Source organism: Symphodus melops (genome assembly GCF_947650265.1).
Source record: "Symphodus melops genome assembly, chromosome: 12".
NCBI classification, from domain to species: Eukaryota; Metazoa; Chordata; class Actinopteri; order Labriformes; family Labridae; genus Symphodus; species Symphodus melops.
The window spans coordinates 7,626,406-7,646,177 of NC_136702.1; the positions used below are offsets into that span (position 1 = coordinate 7,626,406).

Below are 19,772 nucleotides of genomic sequence, written 5' to 3' on the forward strand. Positions count from 1 at the left end.
GCGGTGATAATCATGATACCCACCTGCAATACATGGTCACGTAGCAGCAAAGTGGAAGCACTATCTCCTGCGTCTTATTCCAAGTGTAATAGGAGTTGAAGGTTCAGAAGTCAGGCTCAGTGACGCAGGCATTGTCTGACTCAAGTCCTCCAACTTCTGACACTGCATGTCACAATATGTGTGATGACTCTCTCTGATTATTCTTCATCTCAAACTCCATCAGGCTTTGTTGGAGAGCAGGAAAGGTTGAATCATATGATATACAGTACAAACACAGCCCAGAAGACTGGAAAAAGACAGAGTGGAGAAGTTAATTAAAATCCCTTTTACATTAATGAGAAAAGACCAGGGAGACAAAGAGAGTTAAAGGTTAAGGCTGGCAATATTTGACATTTTAGTCAACAAATCTGAGAAATATTACACCCCTTTTTAGCTCAGCTCTCAGAACTTTTCTCCAACGTCATACTTTTAAAAGTTGCCAGAAATGTTTTCATTTAGCTTATAATTAAAGATTGGTACAATAATGCCCTGAGGACAGCTGGACACAGGAATACATGGTATATGTTAAGGGACTACTTGGTGGTATGTCTGTGAGTATTAATGCTATAGTGGTCTTACTACGGTGCGTCTCTTTTGGCATGTACGCTAAGTTGTAATTGAATGCATCTTGTTTATTCAGCCTGACATGGAGTTTAAAAGGTGTTTAACTCAAAAAAGTTCTACAACAGTCTGAATTTAGTTTACACATTATATACCTTGAATTGGCTGGTGAAACAAAAAAAAGATCCGCGACTGTAAAAAAAAAGCATTATGATCACTATTAATGTTTAAAATGGATAGACATGGAGGTAGACATGAGTTGGGTGATTATCAATAATATTTGTTTCTCAATGTACATTAAACTTTAGTTTTCTTTTCATTAACAATTTCTAATGAAAAATGTATCTTACTCAGCTTACACATATAAATATGCTTTATGATAAAACGTATTGCTGTTATCCATCCAGATTACATTCATTAACATTTACATATTTAATCGCCAGTTTGTAGGGAAGTGGACACCTTGGTGTTTACGAGTGTTAATGTAATATATTTAAAATGACATCAATAATTCAAGACGGAGCCAGACCTATCTATTTAAAGAAAAAGAAAAACATCGACTAAGCATTCCTAAGAGCTTGAAAGGGGACAGGGGTAGTGAACAAAGAAGTTTGACCGGTACGTGTGTTTCTGACTGAGGCTCAGAGTTTGGCTGAGCTTACAGCTGCTCAGTGAACTCAGTATGAGGCAGTAATGGAATTGAATGCCTGTAATGGAATGCTCACACAGACGCCAAAGCCTGCTGTACAATATTAACAGAGCCCAAAGTGCGTCATAGCTCTCACAGCTGACACTCTTTGTTTGTGTGTATTAGTGTGCCTGTGTGTGTGTGTGTGTGTGTGTGTGTGTGTGCTTTGAGCTTCCCTTTAATCTTGCTCTACTGGAGTGCCACACCAGTGCTATGCAGATGTATGATCGTCCAAATTAAAGTCCTGGGTGTGTGTCACCACAGTAAAAGAACAAAAGCACATTACCTCGGACACATTATTATTGCTGTGTGAAAGTTTTAGGCTATGAACGACACGTGAGACGGTGCAGTTAGTCCTATGATTTATTAGTTTGGGCCTGACATAATAATAGCTGTTATACAATCTACAATTTATTATGTTAAATATGACTGGAGCATTTACAATAAGTACTCATTACATTTATCTAAAAACACAAGGTTTACAGTTTAAAGGTGTAAAGTTTTGAGCAATGGTGTTGCACACATTTGACACATGAATACATTTATACAGAAGAAGGGTGAGGATAATTTATCTCAAATGCTTTCGAGACTAAAATGGAATACCTGGCAAATACAATGCAGCATGATAAGATAAGAGTTTGATCGGTGGCTAGAGACTTACGTATTTTGGGCGACTGTGCCTCAGTTGGTAGAGTCAGTCGTCTTCTGACTGGGAAGTTGGGGGGTTTGATCCCCAGCTACTGCAGCTGCATGTGCGTTTTGTCTTTGGACAAGATATGTAACCTCAATTTGCCCCCGCTGCTTTGTCAGTGGTGAATGTGTATACATAGCAGCCTCTACCATCAATGTGTGAATGGGTAGGTGTGACCTGTTGTATAAAACCGCTTTGAGTAGTCAGAAGACAAGAACGGCGCTGTACAAGCTTGAGTCCATTTACCATTTATTTGAGTATTTTAGTGCTTAAAGGCCAAAGTCACCACTTCTTAAACCTGCTTACAGCTTTGGTCATCATCAGTACAACTTCAATCAACAACACTTTGACAGATTTTGATGTCATATTATTGAAAAATGTTTTAACTGGCACTGTTTTGATGACGTTGATGACGCCATGTTCTAGCCTCATGCTGCTCCAGTTGTTGCTGCTGTTATGGGTGTGTAGATCTAATGGTCAGGCTTAAGTGCACCTTCTCCACCCCAAAAGTGACAATAAAAGCCTCACAGAAATTAAAACAGCAGGTGTGTTTACATGTTGCTCATCAAAAAGTGAGCTAAAATAATTGCGTGTCTTATGTCACAAGAAAATTGTCCTTAAACACCTGACAATGTAACACAGTGAAGACATTTGGCCAATTCCCCCATACTTGAGCTGTCTTTGTCATTTGGAAGTTTCTCCAGCACATGACAGTAACGTGATGAACAAAATGTCCAGGCTGTTTACACAAACAAAAAGGAGAATCCTTTCCTTGCCTTTGTTCTGCACTTCCTGCAATGGGCCCAGTTGCTCACATCAAGTAAATTTTTAATGAGATAAGATAGAGCTTACAAAATCTTGAAGGAAATGCCAGATTGGTCCAACTTTACAGTACAGAAAGAATAACCCCAAAGAAGCATCGAAGGTAAGGGTTATATGCAGGAAACTTAAAACAGGAGGTGTACAAGTTTGAAAGGATAAGGATCAAAGTCAAAGAAAATGTTCCTAAAAATTGACAAATTGAGGTAAAATAAGTCAAGTAACAAAGTAGGATAAGTACTGTATGGAAGTAATAATGTGTTATATGCGTGTTATATGTGTGTTATATGTGCGAGTATGGTGTCTCCCTGCCTGTACAGCTGTGAAAATGAATTTCCCCGTGGGGTCAATAAAGTAACTAACTAACTAACTAACTAACTAACTAATGGCCTTCCTGACATCAACCACACGCTCCGTTGTAATAGCCACACCATGTAATCATTAGATGCTGTGATTTCTCTTGCATACCTTTACAACAATATTAATGTCTTTATTTTAAAAACCCTAATCTGATTAAGAAAATTCATCTCAAGCAAGATATTTACCAATAAATTAGCTCACTATTTAGTATGATGTCGACGTAATTAACAAGGTTTACTAAAATGAGAATTTAATTTGGAAGTACTTATTTTTTACCCAAATTTACCAGCTGTAAGGTGTCTCTGTCTACTGTTTGGAGCTAAGCAGAATGTGTGGTTTGAGCTTTTGCTGTTTTGTTTTTTTGTTTTTTTTAGAAATTGAACCATTAGAGTTGTTGGCCCAATGACCTGAAACCTGTTGTTAAGATATTTTAAGTCATGGTTAAAACTATAAGTGAACTTTTTCACATTTTCACATAGCGATATTGACATTGGAGCTGCGTTAGATTAGCAGGTAAAACTTGAATGCAGACCTTAATGGAGGTGAAGGAAACTGATAAAGCCATTTTGAGGCATGAACTTGTGCTGCATTCCCAGATCATGAAGTTAATAGATCATATCCTTGTTGGTAGGTTATCTATAGAGGAAGTATTGATTGAAGTATGGTGGTGCCTGCACCCTTCTGTGCTTGTCACAATAACCTCTCAGTCTTGGCAGCAAAACTAATCCCACTGAAAAAGGTTTCTGTAGCTGCTGCTGTTCCCAGATGAGTTAATGAACTGACTAATGTAACAACCAAGACTGTGATGCAGAGTACTGTAGCACACTACCCAAACATGTTTGCTGACTTTGCTGTGAACCTCCACAAGTTACACAAATCCTCTGGTATTCATACTTGTTCTGCCAGGGAACGTGACAATTGGAAGTGACGCATGTGTACAGTTTCAGTGTCATGCTAATTGTGCTAATTATGGGTGCTAATTTCACAGCGTCTGGAGACGTCCAAAAGCCCCAGCAGCCAGTTTCTAAATATATTTTTGAGTTTGTTTTTATGTGAAGAAAATCCCATTCAGGCCATTAAGCTTCTTCTTTTTAATAGTGACTGTATTGTTTGTTATGCAACTATACTTGTGACTGAGGCAGATGAATTGACCTTGTAAGTCTGCATTTCCCCTTTGTCAACAAACATACATTTCCTCTCTCACTCTTTACAATTTCTCTTTTATCCCCAGTATCTGATTTTTTTTTCTCATGTGCTCTCTCACCACGTTTTTTCTACAGAGTTTCTGGGAAACCTCTCTGTTTAAGCCACTTTGATTTTTAAAAATTGAGTTACTTATTCAATACACACTGAATGTTTCATGACATGGGGGGGTGAGAAGGATTCGACCTGCCAAGTGCTTTTCACACTTGGGTGGTTCACTGTCCACCCAAATGCTTGGAGATTTGTATTTTATTCCCGGGTAAGGATGAAAACTCTGAGTCACTAATACAGTGTACATAGTTGACAAGTAAAGTTCCTCAGAGACAATGCTGTCATTATGTTTAACAGTTTTTGTAAAAAAAAAAAAAAAAATGCCTTGGAACAATGTTTCCTAGTAACAAGAATAACCAGTGATTACAGAGCCTTACGTAACTTTCTCCTTGTTGCCATTGTCGTCCAAAAAACGTTATCAAAGATATTTATAAATCGCATTGTTGTATTTGATGACGTTGAGTTGATCTGAGTCATCCTATTCCATCCTGCTGCTCTAAATTGTCTGTGTATCAGAGTTGTAATAAAAAGTAAGAATTTCTCCTTTTCAACATCTGCTCTTCAGTTTTTACGTTAACTGTCAATGTCTCATTTAACAAAATCAATGTAATTTAATGATTCCATTAAAAAATACCACTCTTGTTTTGTCAAAAAAAAAATAGCAGGGAATTACGGGTTTGAAAAGGCAAAGAGCGATGACGCAGATTTTTGCTTCCTTTTCCTGATACAGAGAAACATGAATACTAGACTAGATTCTAGTCTAGAATTATAATGGATAAAGAGCAGAAAGCATTCCTGGTTTTGTTTCAAAGCTCAGTCTTTTAAACCTTTAAAGGTGCGCTAAAACAATAATATATATATATATATATACCAGCCACTAGTTTGCTTTTCAGTGCACCCTCATTTCTTAATATGACATTTTACACACAACTTAGAGATGTAATAACTGATTATGTACCAGAACTCCCTCAGCCTCTTCATTGAATTCCTGTTTTGGTGATCCAACATCACTGAGTATTTCTCCAAGGTAATGATGCAATGCTGATAGGATGGGGGCCGCTAAAGTGCATAGTGAGTAAATACATTTTCAACATCCCCTGTATTTCCTGTTGTCATACAATTGACTTTTTAAATCCTTAATGTTGCGCTACCGTTTCTATTGAACCCAAAGTAAAGCAAATACCCCCACAAATGTTCTATCGTGAGGGTATTAGTTGGCAGACACAACAGCAAACTTACAGACACATAAATCAATCTGTAAATCAGATTGTTCCCCAGTGGTGTTGAGGACATGTAAACAACAAGGTCAGTTAGTTAATCCAAGGTCAAGTCTGCAGAAGGCAGCAGTCGATGATGGATATGTTTGTAGAAACTTCAGACGTCAACTGCACAGCAGTCCCTTTCAAGTTGTGGCCTCATGAGCAACTGCTTGAGGTTCATATGCCAAATGTCAAGCCATATGTTATATTTGTGAGTATGTGTCAGGGAAGAGGCCCCTCACAGTGTTAATCAGCATGAGTTGTGAGCAGAGGATCAACAGGTTTGTTACGACAATGACTCCTGCAAGAATCTAAATATCCTTTCCCTCATTTACCCGAATATAACAGGCGAGAAGTCAGAGGAGAGCAGCAGAGCTCATCTGGCAGGTTTGTGACTCCTCATTTCGCTTGACTTCGACGTAGCCTCTGCCTGTCAGTGTTCAGACACCTGTCTGTTTTTAGCTTTGAAAAATCCGCCAGCAGCAGGATGGTCATCGAGGTCAAATGCATCATCTCTCTGCATCACAGCATTATACCAGGGTGCCAGTGCATCATCCGTGTGGCTCGTCATGAGTTAGTTGAAACGGATGAGACATAATTAGAAGTGAATTGCTCAACAAAACAGTCCACCAGTGCCAGTTTTTTCTGCTCCCACATCATTCAAACAAATAGTCTCCTGGGTAAAATAATGCTCATTTAAAGCTTTTAAAAACCCATGCATTTATGTTATGACCGCAATAAAGAGTACATATTTAATTTGAGATTCACAATTTGATAATGTCCTGGACTATGGGAAGAGGAAATACAAAGAATTCACAATCATAATGACTTAAGGTTAGAAACATCTTCTGAGTCTCTTGGATTAAACTTTTTTTTTTTTACTAGGGAGCTGTTGTTTCTCACATAATAACCAAAATAGTATTATTCAACCAAAATGTAATGCATATAGTATATTGTTTTCTGTAAACTTTAACACAAATATACCTCGGCCCCAACACTCTGCTATAGTACAGTTTTTTATGAACCGAAGATCTTAAAAACAGTGATTTCTAGTCTCAGTGACATCACCTACTGCTTTCTAAGGAGCAATGACGGGCATCATCATGGAAATGCTGACTGTGCCTAAGTTTCTGTCAATTTAGAAACAGGCAGAGTTGGTGCACTTACACAATGCACCAACTGTACCTGTTAGTAAACACAGTCACACCCCTAATTATGCCAACAATAATCCCTGGTACTGTTTTTACTAATAAAGAAATTTGCTTTGGAGACCAAAAACATGTTTTGCACGTTTCATTCCTTAGATAAAATGGGAATTTTAAAACTATAGGCTCAAAAGGGATTCCTTGGTTTATGCAGCAAGCCTCAAGATTACTGGGAATTGCAGTTTTTTTAAATTCTGCATTAGTTTTATTTTTCAACAGTGATTTGGCAACAGTGGTTGCAGCTAAGGAGAGCCCCTCATCCCATTTTTTAAAGTGTATTTGAAGCGTAGCAATCCAACTTAAGATAAAACAACAGATACAGTTTAGGAAGTGAACTTTATTTATTAAATAAATAGCCACATAGGAAATAAACAATATTTCTTCAACCAATATCTCATTTCATTTTGCTTCCTTTTTCTCTTCCTACACCCCCCCCCCCCCCCCCCCCCAAACACACACACACACACACACACACACACTCTATGGAGTTACAACGTTCAAGAATACATACACACACATTGTCACAAACAGAACAACATAATTGAAATGAAATTCTTCTTATCCAAAGTTTATCGAAATGGATCACCTTACAGATTTGCATCAAGTCTTAGTGTTTTTTATGTCATGAGAAACAAAAAATGATTCATAAGAAGTATGAATAAAGTGCAATTCTTGCTTGTTTCCACAGCAACTTCAACGGTCGGATTCAGTGAAGCGAGGGTATCATCAAAGATATCAAAAGGGGCTTCTAAGTGAAAGGAGAGTAACCGAGCCATTCATCATTCTTCAGTGAAGCAATCAGTGATGGAGTCCTCTGATCCCAGGTTTGTTCAGATAAAGGCACAAGTGTTGGTAGTGAGTGCAGCCAACCAAAAATTGTTGGATAGAAATATCAACACCGTATGTTTCCAACTTTGAACTGGGTTTGGAAAAACACTGCTCTTCTACAAGATATGAGAGAACTAACTATGCTTACAGTATTGCACATCTACCACAGCTGTGTAACATGTCATGAAACTGACTCAACAGCACACCATGGGATTGCTATGTTCTTTTCTAGAAAACTACAAAAAATGAATACCATCATGGTCCTCATAGTAAAATAACGAGATATTAACGACATGTAGCTCAAGGATTTTGGTGGTGGTAGCAGAAGTCTTCTCACAGCAAAGCTAAGTAGTTTATGTGAAAATGTTGGCTAGCCACCGTGCTACATTTTGAGACAGCATTGGAAGTGAAAAAGTCAGTAGTGTATCTGTGATAGATCACCCATCTGTCAGGCTGTTCTCTCTTTGGTAAAACCCAAATGATTATTTTCAGTTTAACAACTACAAGCACTCTATGAGAAGAAACAGCGTTTTGTAATAACGTTTCTCTCATTTTCTACAGTATCATGTTGACGTTACATAAGCTGTACCTATTATAGTCAGCTAGCAGAGCAAACAAAAAGTAAAAGTAATTGAAAAAACCTCAGACATTGATGCATGTACAATTTGATCATCCTATGTAGAGCCTTTCATTTGTATTTCAATGTGAAATATTGCACTGTTCCCACTGTCTTTGTTCTGCCCATATTAGAGTTGTCATCTGATAAATGATTCTGACAACACGTTCTCAGTAGATTTTTTTCTAAATTCCAATTCCTTGCCTGAGGAGGTAGTAAAAGCATCTAAAAATGGTTCTTCTCAAATGCAGGACACATGTATACTCTACATGTATGCACATGTAAAGTGCTACTAAGCTGACTGAAGTACATGTTGTGCTCTGTCCAATCAGCAAGACACTATCCTCTAGTTTGGCTGATTTGGATGTAATGTAGCAGTCTTTTTGCAGCATGAGGTAAAGCAGTATTTGCGTAGCTATGCTATTCTTGTACAGAAAAAATATATATCACAGTTTTTTATACAACTCAAAAGCAACTCCTTCAGTGAGTGTTTGTAAGCTTAGGGCACTATTCTGTGTGTTCATTGCACTGCTACAGAGAAATATCTCTTTAGAAAGGCGAACAAAAAAGGGAATAAAGAACAAAAAAAAGGGATTTTGGTCTTATGTCCAGTCAAGTGAAAAAATGAAGAACAGGAAATTACACAAAGAGGGACTAAAAAAAATGAATGAGGAAGAGGAAGCCTTCCAGTATAAAAAAAACAAACAGAAGTTGCCATATACAGCAGAAAAACATGTGACACAGTTGTGTCAGCTTACGTCAGCTCTCATCTCATTCAAGAGAAGTCCATCAGGGAGCTGGATGAGAGTCTTCAGCCTATTATTGCTTCTCTGGGAGTCTGAAACAGCTTCAATGCCTTGTTCAGAGTTTGGTTATTGCTTAGTCTTTAGCTTATGTGATATCCAATGCTTATTCAACATACACGTGTGGACACATTCTCACATGTGTACAGCATGTGTTTCAATACAGCTGTCTCTTGCATTTGCTTGTTTTTTCTTTCATCTGCTCTTTTCTGTGCAGCTCAAAGTACAGTGTTGATTTTTGCCGTGTGCCTCTTTGTCAGTCGCTCGGCTTGATGGCTGATATTTTATTTCACCATCACGCAGCTACTGAGCTGCTTCTGTGCAGCCAGACATAACTCCTGCATGTCAGGCTCTGCGCTCCACACTGCTTGTTTGGAAACAATGGGGAAGGGGCCTTGTGTTGCTGTCTGATGCTGCTGTTGAATGCCGGCGTTGGGATGGGGGTGGGTTTGCTGGCTGATGTGCAGACGAGCCTCAAGAAGGTAAGCAGCGGAGGCCACGGGGGACAGGGAAGAGGAGTAGCAAGATGAGTAGGATGAGGAGCAGCAGGAGGAAGAGGAGGAGTTCTCAAGGGTTTGTTGCCAGGGACTTTGCTGTAGATTTACTGAAGTTTGTTGAGGAGGCAGAGCAGTGGGGGTCTGGGTGTCAAACATGGAGGAGGAAGAAAATACAGTAGAAGGTTGAGGAGAGGGCGACTGGTTCTGGGCCAGGAAGAGCAGTGGATTCTGGGTAGGTCCTGTCTGAGTAGCTTGGACTTGAGGCTGAGGCTGGTGCTGGATTTGTAGCATCCTGGAAATCAGGGACAAATGTGTTAAAGTTTTTTTTTTGGTAAATTATAAGTGAAACTTCTTATCCCCTTCAAATCTCTTATCTAAATTAGAAATCATCTGATTTTCATCTTACATAATAAAAACTGCTTTTGAGTAGTATTGTTCCTCACCTTTGCTGGTGCAGCACCTCAACCAGCATACTGCGGTGCTCGGAGAGGGCAGGACCAATTGACCCTCGACTGCCACGGTTACAGGATGGTGGAGGAGCAGCTTGCCTTGTCAGACCCTTAATCTTATTTAATCCCAGAAGCCCTTTGGTGCGTGTGTTTTTCCTCAGCTGCTGGCGGAAAGCTTTGAGGCCTGTGGAAAGGCATGGGTAAGAGTTACACAACTCTCCTTTGATGCTATAATTATATATACTAGACGTGTAAAAAATAAAAATCACAGCAGATACTGTAAGTGACACTCAATCCGCTCTATTTCATAGTCATGCATTAGTACCTTGTGTGAGGGAGGTGTCAGAGGCTCTGCGGCCCTCCTGGAAGCTAGCAGCTGGAAGGCTGCCCTGGGCCTGTGGAAGGAGGTGGGAGGAGAAGGCTAGAGGTGTTCCAACAGGTAGCAGAGCTCCACCTTCAGCCCCAGAGGCCAGAAGTTTTGATATATCACCCATAGTAGTCTGCAAAATGGGAGCTGGACTGGATGAGGATTTGAGGCAGCTGTCAGAAGAGGCACCATCTGAGGGGCTGACCACAATACCTACAGCAACAGAACAAGCAAGAATCAGACACTGTACATCTCACAGAGTGCCAATTGACTGTGGTACTTTAATGGCATACTGACATGGAGGGTTGCACTGGTGGAAACGGGTTGACACCTCAGCCAGAGTGTGTCTGCGGGAGGTGGTTGTAGGAAGGAGCAGGGGGCCGAGACTTTGAGTTGCCTCCTCCTCCTCCAGGTCTCTGGGTCGCACCTCCTCACTGATGCTTGTCTCCAGCAGGCTGTTGGGTGAAATGGAGCGATTCCAGAGCAGTCTGTTAAGGCTGGCCTCGACTGGAAACACCACCCGCTGAAACAGAAGTAGACTCACTGTTAGCTGTCTAATTGACAGAAGACAAAATGGATGCATTGGCAGGAAGGGAGGTGAGTATAAGTATACTTTTAAGACAATGTGTTTACCTGGAATAATCCACATTGGTCATACTCCTTCTCTGAGTACACTGGAGGAGCGCATTTGACTGAAGCTGAAAATGCTGTGGTTGTTAGGCTATCAGGGGCCTCCATAATCACCTAAAACAAAAGGAGAGCACACTGCATCTTAGACTCCACGATGGTTGGATTAGGAAGGGAGATCAGGTATGATTTAAGATCCTAACACCAAGTTAGAGAACTCACCTCTGGGCCTGTAGAGTCTGAGGTGCTCCTGGGTCTCTGGCTCCAGGTTCCACACTGACGACTCAGCTGCTGGGCACGATGCTCTCTCACTCTTTCCAGCAGCAGGTAGTAGATAGCAGAGAAGTGATTATAGCTGCTGCTCTGCAGAGACTGAGGAGGAATACAGAGTATTAGGAATTTGTCCTGCTTTGTTTACCATCTATGAGTCATAATACCAGCTAATGTTTGTCTCATCTTATCTGTTTAGCATTCTGTAGCTCATCACTTTTCCTTTTTGTTTTAATTAAAGCCAGACATAACTTTTGAGATTAACCTTGCTGCCACTTCAAACAATCAAAAGTAACATTTCATGAATATCTGTCTTATAGCCTCATCTTTAGCAAACAGCTTCCTGACACTGAAACTGGGAACTTTTACCATATTTCTCCAAAATTAAAAAGTAGCGTAGAACAAGTTTTATAAAACGCCCTGTTCGGTCACCTCAATAGTCCTCTGGCGATCGATGCCAAGTGTGTTCATGATGCCCAGCACAGGTTCACTGTAGTCCCCCAGGTTCGAATTGTAGTCTGTCAGGGAATGGCTGAGGGTCTGGTTGGCGGCTGTCGGGTCAGCCAACATCCAGCGGTGCTGCTTGATCTGGGCCACACTGATCCTCCTGGCTGGGTCCACCACAAGCATCTTACGGATCAGGTTTTCACAGTCTAGAGGAAAGAATCAAGGATTGAGTTTATGATTTAGTGTTCTTTGAAAATGTAAATAATTGGTTGTGAACAGAAATGTCTTAATTTGTTGTTTTTATACCTTGGGACATAAAGAAGGGGATTCTAAATCGTCCCTCAGTGACTCTCTGTCTGAGAACAGGAAGGCTGTGTCCGTCAAATGGAAGAGAGCCACAAACAAGAACATAAAGCACAACTCCGAGACTCTGCAAAATAAAGAGCAGAAAGGAGAACATTAGCCTGAGGAAAACATTAATGCTTGACTGAGCATTTAGGTCTATATTTCCTGTTTAAGCTTACCCAAATGTCCAGCTGAGGCCCCTCGTACTCTTTCCCCTCAAACACTTCAGGGGCAGCATAAGGCGGGCTGCCGCACCACGTCGACAGAGGATCCCCAGCTTTGTAGAAGTTTCCAAACCCAAAGTCTGCAGTAAACAGGCAAGAAAGACATGAGTTCCAACAATGCAATGTTTGCTTTCTCGTTATTTAAACATGGGTAGCTGGAATGTACATGTTCTGCCTTCGGTTCAATGTGGCGTCTGATGAAGTTAGTCTTCACGATTTTCAGAGGAATTCAAAGATCAGATCACATCAGCATCCATAAAAGACAAGTTGTCTTGTGATCTGACATGGAGGCTATATAACATCTTCATGCAGCAGAGTGTGTTTGTGCACTGAAGGGATTTCCTCTGGTCAATATGAGCTTTGTAATATGATTGAATTATTCTCACTTCATTAGCACAGAAGCTGCAGCAAAAGGATTTAATTAGAATGCTGTTTCCCAAAGCTGCGAATACTTTCTTCAGCTGAGCATAAATACAGACAGAGTGTATCAGGCTTGAAACATTGGTTTCTAATTAAAGAAAAAAAACTCTTACTTCTGCCTGCCAGAACAAACAGTAACCATGATAACAGTAAAAAAAAAAATGAGATGGAAGACCTACCAGCCAGTTTGATATTCATATTAGCATCCAGCAACAGGTTCTCAGTTTTTAGGTCACGGTGAACAATGTGGTGTCGGTGGCAGTAGTCCACAGCGGTTAGAATCTGCCAGAATTTCTTTCGTGCCTCGTCTTCACTCATACGGCCATTCGAGGTCAAGTGGTCTGGAGAGAGAGGATCATTTTAGTTCCATTTAAGACTGAAATGTAAAGGTCATCTACCAATCCGAGTGTTACATAACAACAACAGTTAAGTTCAAAGAGGAAAACAATAAACTCACCAAACATTTCTCCATTCTTGGCGTACTCTGTCACAATGTACAGCATGTCTTTGGTTTCCATGACCTAAGAGAAAAGAGAAGGTACAAAAGTTTAACCACTGGGTCATAAGCAGATGTTGATGACAGAGTAAATCCTTCTCTCCAAACATCTTTGAGTACTGGACATGTTCTGCCCACAAAAACCCCCTTCTCAAAACTTCTCCATATACTTTTGTTTTCCATACTCACAAAGCATCAACACCCTGTCTTTCCATGAGATGTTTTAAAACCCAATCATACACGTTAAAAGAAACCAAGAAAGCAGAGACATAAAAACATTTGCCTGCAGACAAACTGACATTAAATGGTTGGAAAGTTTTCCCTAATGCTAGCACTACTTGGAAATGGATACTCGAGTTGAATTTCAAGCTTCTCCTATCTCATTATTTCTAAGAAACAGAGAGCCTGATTCACACGAGCTGTTCACATGGGTCCCGCCTTGTGCAACCACTCAGCGCTCTGTCACAATGCAGGCCTGAAATACGCAATTCCCAGTCATTTCCTGGAGCTCATAAAAGGCACGAATTTTCCCAGGAAAGCCTTCAGGACAGGTCGGATGAGCTCAAAGGCGGCACAAAAAAACAACTTTCTTCTCATGACAAAGCCGTGTGTGGCTGAGGCTATTGTTTATTTTAAATGTCATTAAATTCCACTGATCTGTTCCGAGTTTTTCTGTTCTTTTTTTCCTCTTTGGACAAACCAAGCAAGAGGTGATTCAATGCACAAATGCCTCCAAGCTAATCTGTGAGATAGGGCAGCTCCCTGGGTGCTCTGTCACCTTGAGGTGCAGCTGACGTCACTGCTCTGAAGAACAGACACGGTACATCAAGGACCCTCGAACCTTCACAGCAGGTTCACATCCAAATATTTTTCAATGTGTTGATGTAGGATGTAGGATGTTATAGCTGAACTATACTAAGTGAAATATTTAAAGCCAAGACTCCGCGTTTTCATTGTTGCACCTTTAAAGCAAGTACATTTTTTTGGATATCTCATTTCCCACAAATAAGCCTGAAATATTGAAACCTCAGGTATTTTGGGATCTTTGTCTTGAAGCAAGATAAAAAGATGTTATGCTTTCTGCCACACCAGGGGGAGAGCAGGATTTAAGATGGATAAGAGAGTGATTGATGCAAGGTCAAAGAGAACACGATGATCCTCGGCTCGAAAAAAACATTTTGCTCTCATGAATGAAAGCAGCATATGATTCATCAGGCAGGAGGTCGCAGGACATTTCCTTTGAATCACAAGATGGTCTTATGCCACCGACTTCCCTTTATACAGAGGAGAGGAGCATGAAGGCCATACATCATTGAGTAACAATCACCTGACTAGTTTTACCTCAAATAACCTCCGATTCACAAGATGAAGAAAACATGAAATCCACTTAAACCTTTTCATGTCAAATGAAGCAGGATGCGACTGAGACTGTGAGATCTTACGTCTTTGATAGCAAATAGCAAAAAGCGTTTGGGATTTACACCAGATGCAATTACAATAACATCAGCAATTAATTGTATCCGTTATGTTGAGCATTAGATATTACTGTATATCCTCTGTATTTCTTTTTTTGTTTTTAAATCGGGTTAACCGTAATTTGATGTTCTGTTTGGTGGAATAACTACTCAATGTATAAAACAATAGGGAAATGTGTGCTTTTCCATTCACATTAGGTCTGGAATAATATGTTGTAGTATTAATCAATATCAAGATTTTAATACCTAAATATATCTACTGCGTTAAGTTTACGCAATCTAATTTCTTAATACATTTAAATGCAAAAATTTTAAACAAGGATTTCACACACAGGCATATTATGAAACGCTAGTCCAAATTAAAGCGTCATAACAGAGCATGCATAATGACATTGCTGCTACTAAAAATCATTTTATAATACATTGATTCGTTTTTTTCTACTGTTGAAGTCATCACTTCAAATTCAAAACTGTTAAAATAACAGAACAAAAAGGTCACTGTAAACAAAACAAAAAAACAGTGTTTGTTTTTGTGTGGGTGTGTGTGTTTGTTGCCAGACTCGTGCAACAGCACTCTAAAGGCCGGCTGAGAAGAAAGCCGATTCTTTCTGCTAAGTCTTCTACTTGATTAGGAGTAAGGCAGTGCCTTGTGGGGTTTCCTTCACGTGACGCTCAGACACATTGCACTTGGCTTTAACAGAAGCTAATCAGGCTTAACGTTCAGACATGTGGACATCTTTCACCTCAACTGTCTCCTGCTTCCCATTTCTCTGCAACCACTTCTACAAATATTTCTTAAAACATACTAGATATGCATTTGTCCCAGCACTGACTGGTACCAATCCTTGTCACACATGCAGACACACACAGAGGGAGGTCGAAGGGATTGCGCTAATGCTGTTGTTCTGTACTTATGATTCAACGTGCCCCGAGTGCCAGCAGCTCACCACAAGCCGATACTAACTATTTAAATACCAAATGCCGATTTTTTTTTCCACACATAATGATACTGCTGCAGCCACATGTCAACAACAATGGGACACCATGCCCTTGCACCACGACATTGTTTTTAAAGGGCAAATATGTGTCCCGTATTGCACAAGTTATACATTGCACATTTTACTCTTAGGTTCTTGTTTGCACTCAGGCTCCCTGCACACAGAGCTACTACTTCACAGGTTGAATAACACATGGCTGCACACACACTATCCTGCACACATACAAACATGTCATGCATGGCCAATAGCAACACTGCAGAGAGATAACAAATAACACACACACACACACACACCTGGTAAAGCTTGATGATGTGAGGGTGGTTTAACAGCTTCATAATCTGCACTTCTCTGTAAATTTTCTCCAGGTTGGAAGGATTCAGTCTGGTCTTGTCGATAATCTTAATGGCCACCTGGAACACAAATGGCCAATTGCACATTTAAAAAAAAGGATCATAACAGAGAAATTACATCTTTTTACTTTTTTTCCCTTACATCTATGTAGTCACATAATATAGAGAGGAGTTGCTCACCTGTGTTTTGGTGACTTTATGTTTGGCCAGTTTCACCACCGCAAAGTTGCCCTTCCCCAGGGTGCGGATGATCTCATAGAAGCCGACTTGCAGAGGCCTTCCTTGGGAAGCGCTAGGCTGAGCCGTCTGACTGTTCTCTGTCATGATCACCATGGTGCACCAACAGTCTGGATTAACACTCTGGGAAACTTAGGGCAGGTACCTGATGAGCAAATAATTCTGATGAATTCAATGTTTTAATTTCACCAAATCTTAGATGATAGACAAATTTCATTCATGTGGCAAAAAAATATATCCAATTTATCCTAAGAAAATGTAAACAGTAGGCTGAAGAACGGTATGTTGTTAGCCATTACAAATTACAACAAAAGGTTATAATATTTAAGAGCAGGAATAATACAGTCACAGTGCATTTTAATAAAACACTGTACTTTATAAGATAAAACACACTTTTACTTGTGGTTATTAAATGTAACATAGGAACAATTTGTGTGACTGGCTTTCACTAGTTATGACTATTTTCACATTTACTAAAGTAAATGATCTGAACACATTCTATCTGCAAAGGTACAACAGTGTGAGAAAAAAAAAACATTGTAGAGATTGGCAGATGAGTTCAGTGGGGGGTAAATCAGAGAAAAGTAACGTTTGGCTCAATAACCTGAAGTGGAGTGATTGGAGAGTTATTGTTTATTAAGCTTCATGATGTTCTAGTATTTCTTAGTATCTAAATACGCATTGTTTCCAATAAGCTTTAAAGTGCTGGGCTACGTTTTCTAAACGCTATTGTCGAAACCCAATTACCAAATGCAGATACCTTTCGACTACCAGGCTAATTAAAACAGTAAATAGAAAGTAAAAGCTAACACTGGAAAAGCATGAACATGATAATAATGATCATATACATGAAATATGAAGGATATATTGCAAGTCAAGTGGAGAGAAATCTGTCGTCTTACCTTAAAGAGCGAAATAAAACCACCTTCTCTCACAGTTTAGAAAGCTCTCACTGGAAAAGTAAACCATTCCACAATCAGAGCGAAGAAAACAACAACACAGTCAAGAAACGGTACAAAAAAAAAAGAAACTTTTTCCACCCGTCTTTACTTTTGAGGTAACAGAACAAGTGTCCAGGCCCGGGACTAGACTGCGGCCGGTGAGTGCTTGTGCGCTCCACCGGAATGCAGAGCAGGGTTTCGGCAGGGGGAAACTCCTCCTCTATTCCCTCCCTCCCTCAACCACCATAACAAATTGATACCTACCTTATTAACGTCACACCCACGTCAGAGCTCCGAGCTGGGTGCAAGGCAAGGCCGGACCCGAGCGCAAGGCACGGGTTGCCGGGCAACCGCGCGGCTCGGGCGCACGGTGACGTGAGTGCTGATGGAGGGGTTGCTTGGAGATGGGGTGGGTGACGTCAGTCGTGGAGATGTGTCACCACGTGATGTTTCCCTCAGTCGGGCTGTTGCTCGCGGGTAGCCTCGCGCTCTGTCTCACTCGACAGCCTGTGTTGCGCGCAGAAGAAGAAAGAGAAACAGGAAGCTACTTTTAATAAACAAGTTAGATTGTTTCGTTTCCTTTTAAAGGCTATTCTGCTCTTTTTATTGTATTATATGTGAACAGTTATGTAAATTATAAGTTGCTCAAATAAATGTACAGTATGTACGGTTTAAAAAAAAACTACCTTTAATAGCCTACAATTTATTTATCCCTTTCCATATAACCTATTGCAGTTTAAATGATATTGCTTTTTAGTGCCTGATTGAAAAAAAAAATTAAAAAAAATATTTGGGCTATATTTAAATTGACCCAAAGTGATTATGTGAGTGAGGAATAAAAGTGGTGCAGCATGTGAGAGGTTACAGTAAAAAGATTTGATGACAATATAAAAAAGCATTGCAAAACAGTAACTTGCATTGTGCACTTGCACTTTGACACTGTTCAGTGTCAAAAAAGAAAAAGTAGCCGATGAATCCAAACAAGGGCTTTATGATTCTGATTTTTAGAAATGCAGAACTGCTGTGAGGGCTTTCTACCTCTTTTTCTTCTCCCAGAATGCAGCCTGACACCTTAAGGGTTTTTCTCTGGAGTTGTCATGTTGCCAATAGACTAAGTTATCTTACTTGTTTGGTTTTATTTTGTCTATCTTGTTCAATGTCTCAATAAAATTATGCTGGAAATATTACGCCTGCGAGATGTTTCGCAGAGACCATGAAAAGAACAAAATATAACTTCTGCAACATGTTTCAGAGACACTGTTAGGCTATATGTCAAAGTGTGCATAGAATAAAAATCTTTGCGGGTGAGAGTAAATACCAAACCCCAGCCTCAGAAGGGAGACAGATCGTACCCTCCCACTGTCTGAAATGTTAAAGGAATGCAAACTGCATGCAAAAAGTCCCAGCCGAAAGGTCATGCAATATTTTGATGCACACTTACAACAAAACCACACAACCCACTCTGCCTCTCATGCAACTGTTTTTATAACCAAATGTCCCTTGTGCCATTTGAATATCTGCCCAACTTGCATGTTGCCTTTGTTGTTATTTCCTGAGTGTAGGCAAGCAGACTCAGTTATGTAAACTGAGTCAGTTTCTATGAGCATGATGAGTGACAACTTTTCAAGATAAATAAGCATGGGCTACCCTATCTAATCCAGACTCTGGGTTTTTTTTTGTTGCATATATTTATTTATTTTAAGTAAAAATAACTTTTAGATTTAATGTGAGACTATGTAAATGCCATCACATGTTTTACCCCGTAATATTTTTTTCTCGCCTTTTATTAATAAAATTTAATTCATAAAGATTTATTTCCATACATGTGACAATAACAATGTTGCCAAAGCATCAAATAAAAAGAAGAATCATCGTATCAAAGTAATAAACAACATTAGTATATAGTAATAATTACTCCTACAAAGAAGAAATATGTCAAATATTTTAATATATAATGTGAACAATCTCTCTCTCTCTCTCTCTCTCTCTCTCTCTCTCTCACTCTCAATTCAGTTACAGTATTACATTGTCTAGGTTTGGTTCCAAGTAACATGTTTTCAATTACCTACAACTTCAGCAGCTTAATTATTCTTCTCCACTTCCATCTTATGTCTTCATAGACATATAGTGACTAAAAAATGTAGCCTATCATTAATGATCCTGAGATAATTAGGATTTTACACAAAGAAAATGTAGGTCATCTTTGATTTTGTAGAAACTATTAGAGGGATAAATAAGAAGATCAAATCTGAATGAAGTACAAAGTGAAAATTCCTCATTTCTGCTTAATGACAGTTCTTGAATAATACATTTCACTGTAGTGATAAATGTTTAGTCCTCTTGACAACAACCTTCCTTCAATTTAAAGATGTTTTGTTGGGAGAGGGCGTATCATTAGATCTAGTGGGGTTGTCTTTGTGTTAATTAACCGTCATCTGTGAGGTCGTTTTGTTTTATTTCCAAAGACTTGGAAATTAATCAGTGTCAGAGTTGAGAAACATGTTGA

At 39.6% G+C, this 19,772-nt stretch overlaps 1 protein-coding gene across 1 annotated transcript; it reads right to left on the reverse strand.

Moving 5' to 3' along the window:
* Positions 1-7,195: 7,195 nt before the first annotated feature.
* sik1 (salt-inducible kinase 1) lies at positions 7,196-17,507 on the reverse strand. The gene is made up of 14 exons (XM_079357123.1): positions 17,228-17,507; positions 16,269-16,470; positions 16,032-16,148; positions 13,227-13,290; positions 12,949-13,110; positions 12,305-12,429; positions 12,087-12,210; positions 11,766-11,986; positions 11,286-11,435; positions 11,070-11,180; positions 10,734-10,959; positions 10,395-10,649; positions 10,064-10,253; positions 7,196-9,912 (listed from the first exon to the last, which is right to left on the reverse strand). Exons 2-14 carry the CDS (start codon positions 16,419-16,421, stop codon positions 9,408-9,410), a joined length of 2,403 nt encoding a protein of 800 aa, XP_079213249.1. The 5' UTR covers positions 16,422-16,470; positions 17,228-17,507; the 3' UTR covers positions 7,196-9,407.
* Positions 17,508-19,772: the final 2,265 nt, after the last annotated feature.

Coding starts and splice junctions, on each gene's coding strand:
- sik1 (XM_079357123.1), bottom strand. CDS start 16,421: ATGGTGATCATGACAGAGAACAGTCAGACGGCTCAGCCTAGCGCTTCC. Junction 16,149..16,268: donor ATAAAGTCACCAAAACACAG/GTGAGCAACTCC, acceptor TTTGTGTTCCAG/GTGGCCATTAAGATTATCGA. Junction 12,430..12,948: donor TATGAATATCAAACTGGCTG/GTAGGTCTTCCA, acceptor TGTTTACTGCAG/ACTTTGGGTTTGGAAACTTC.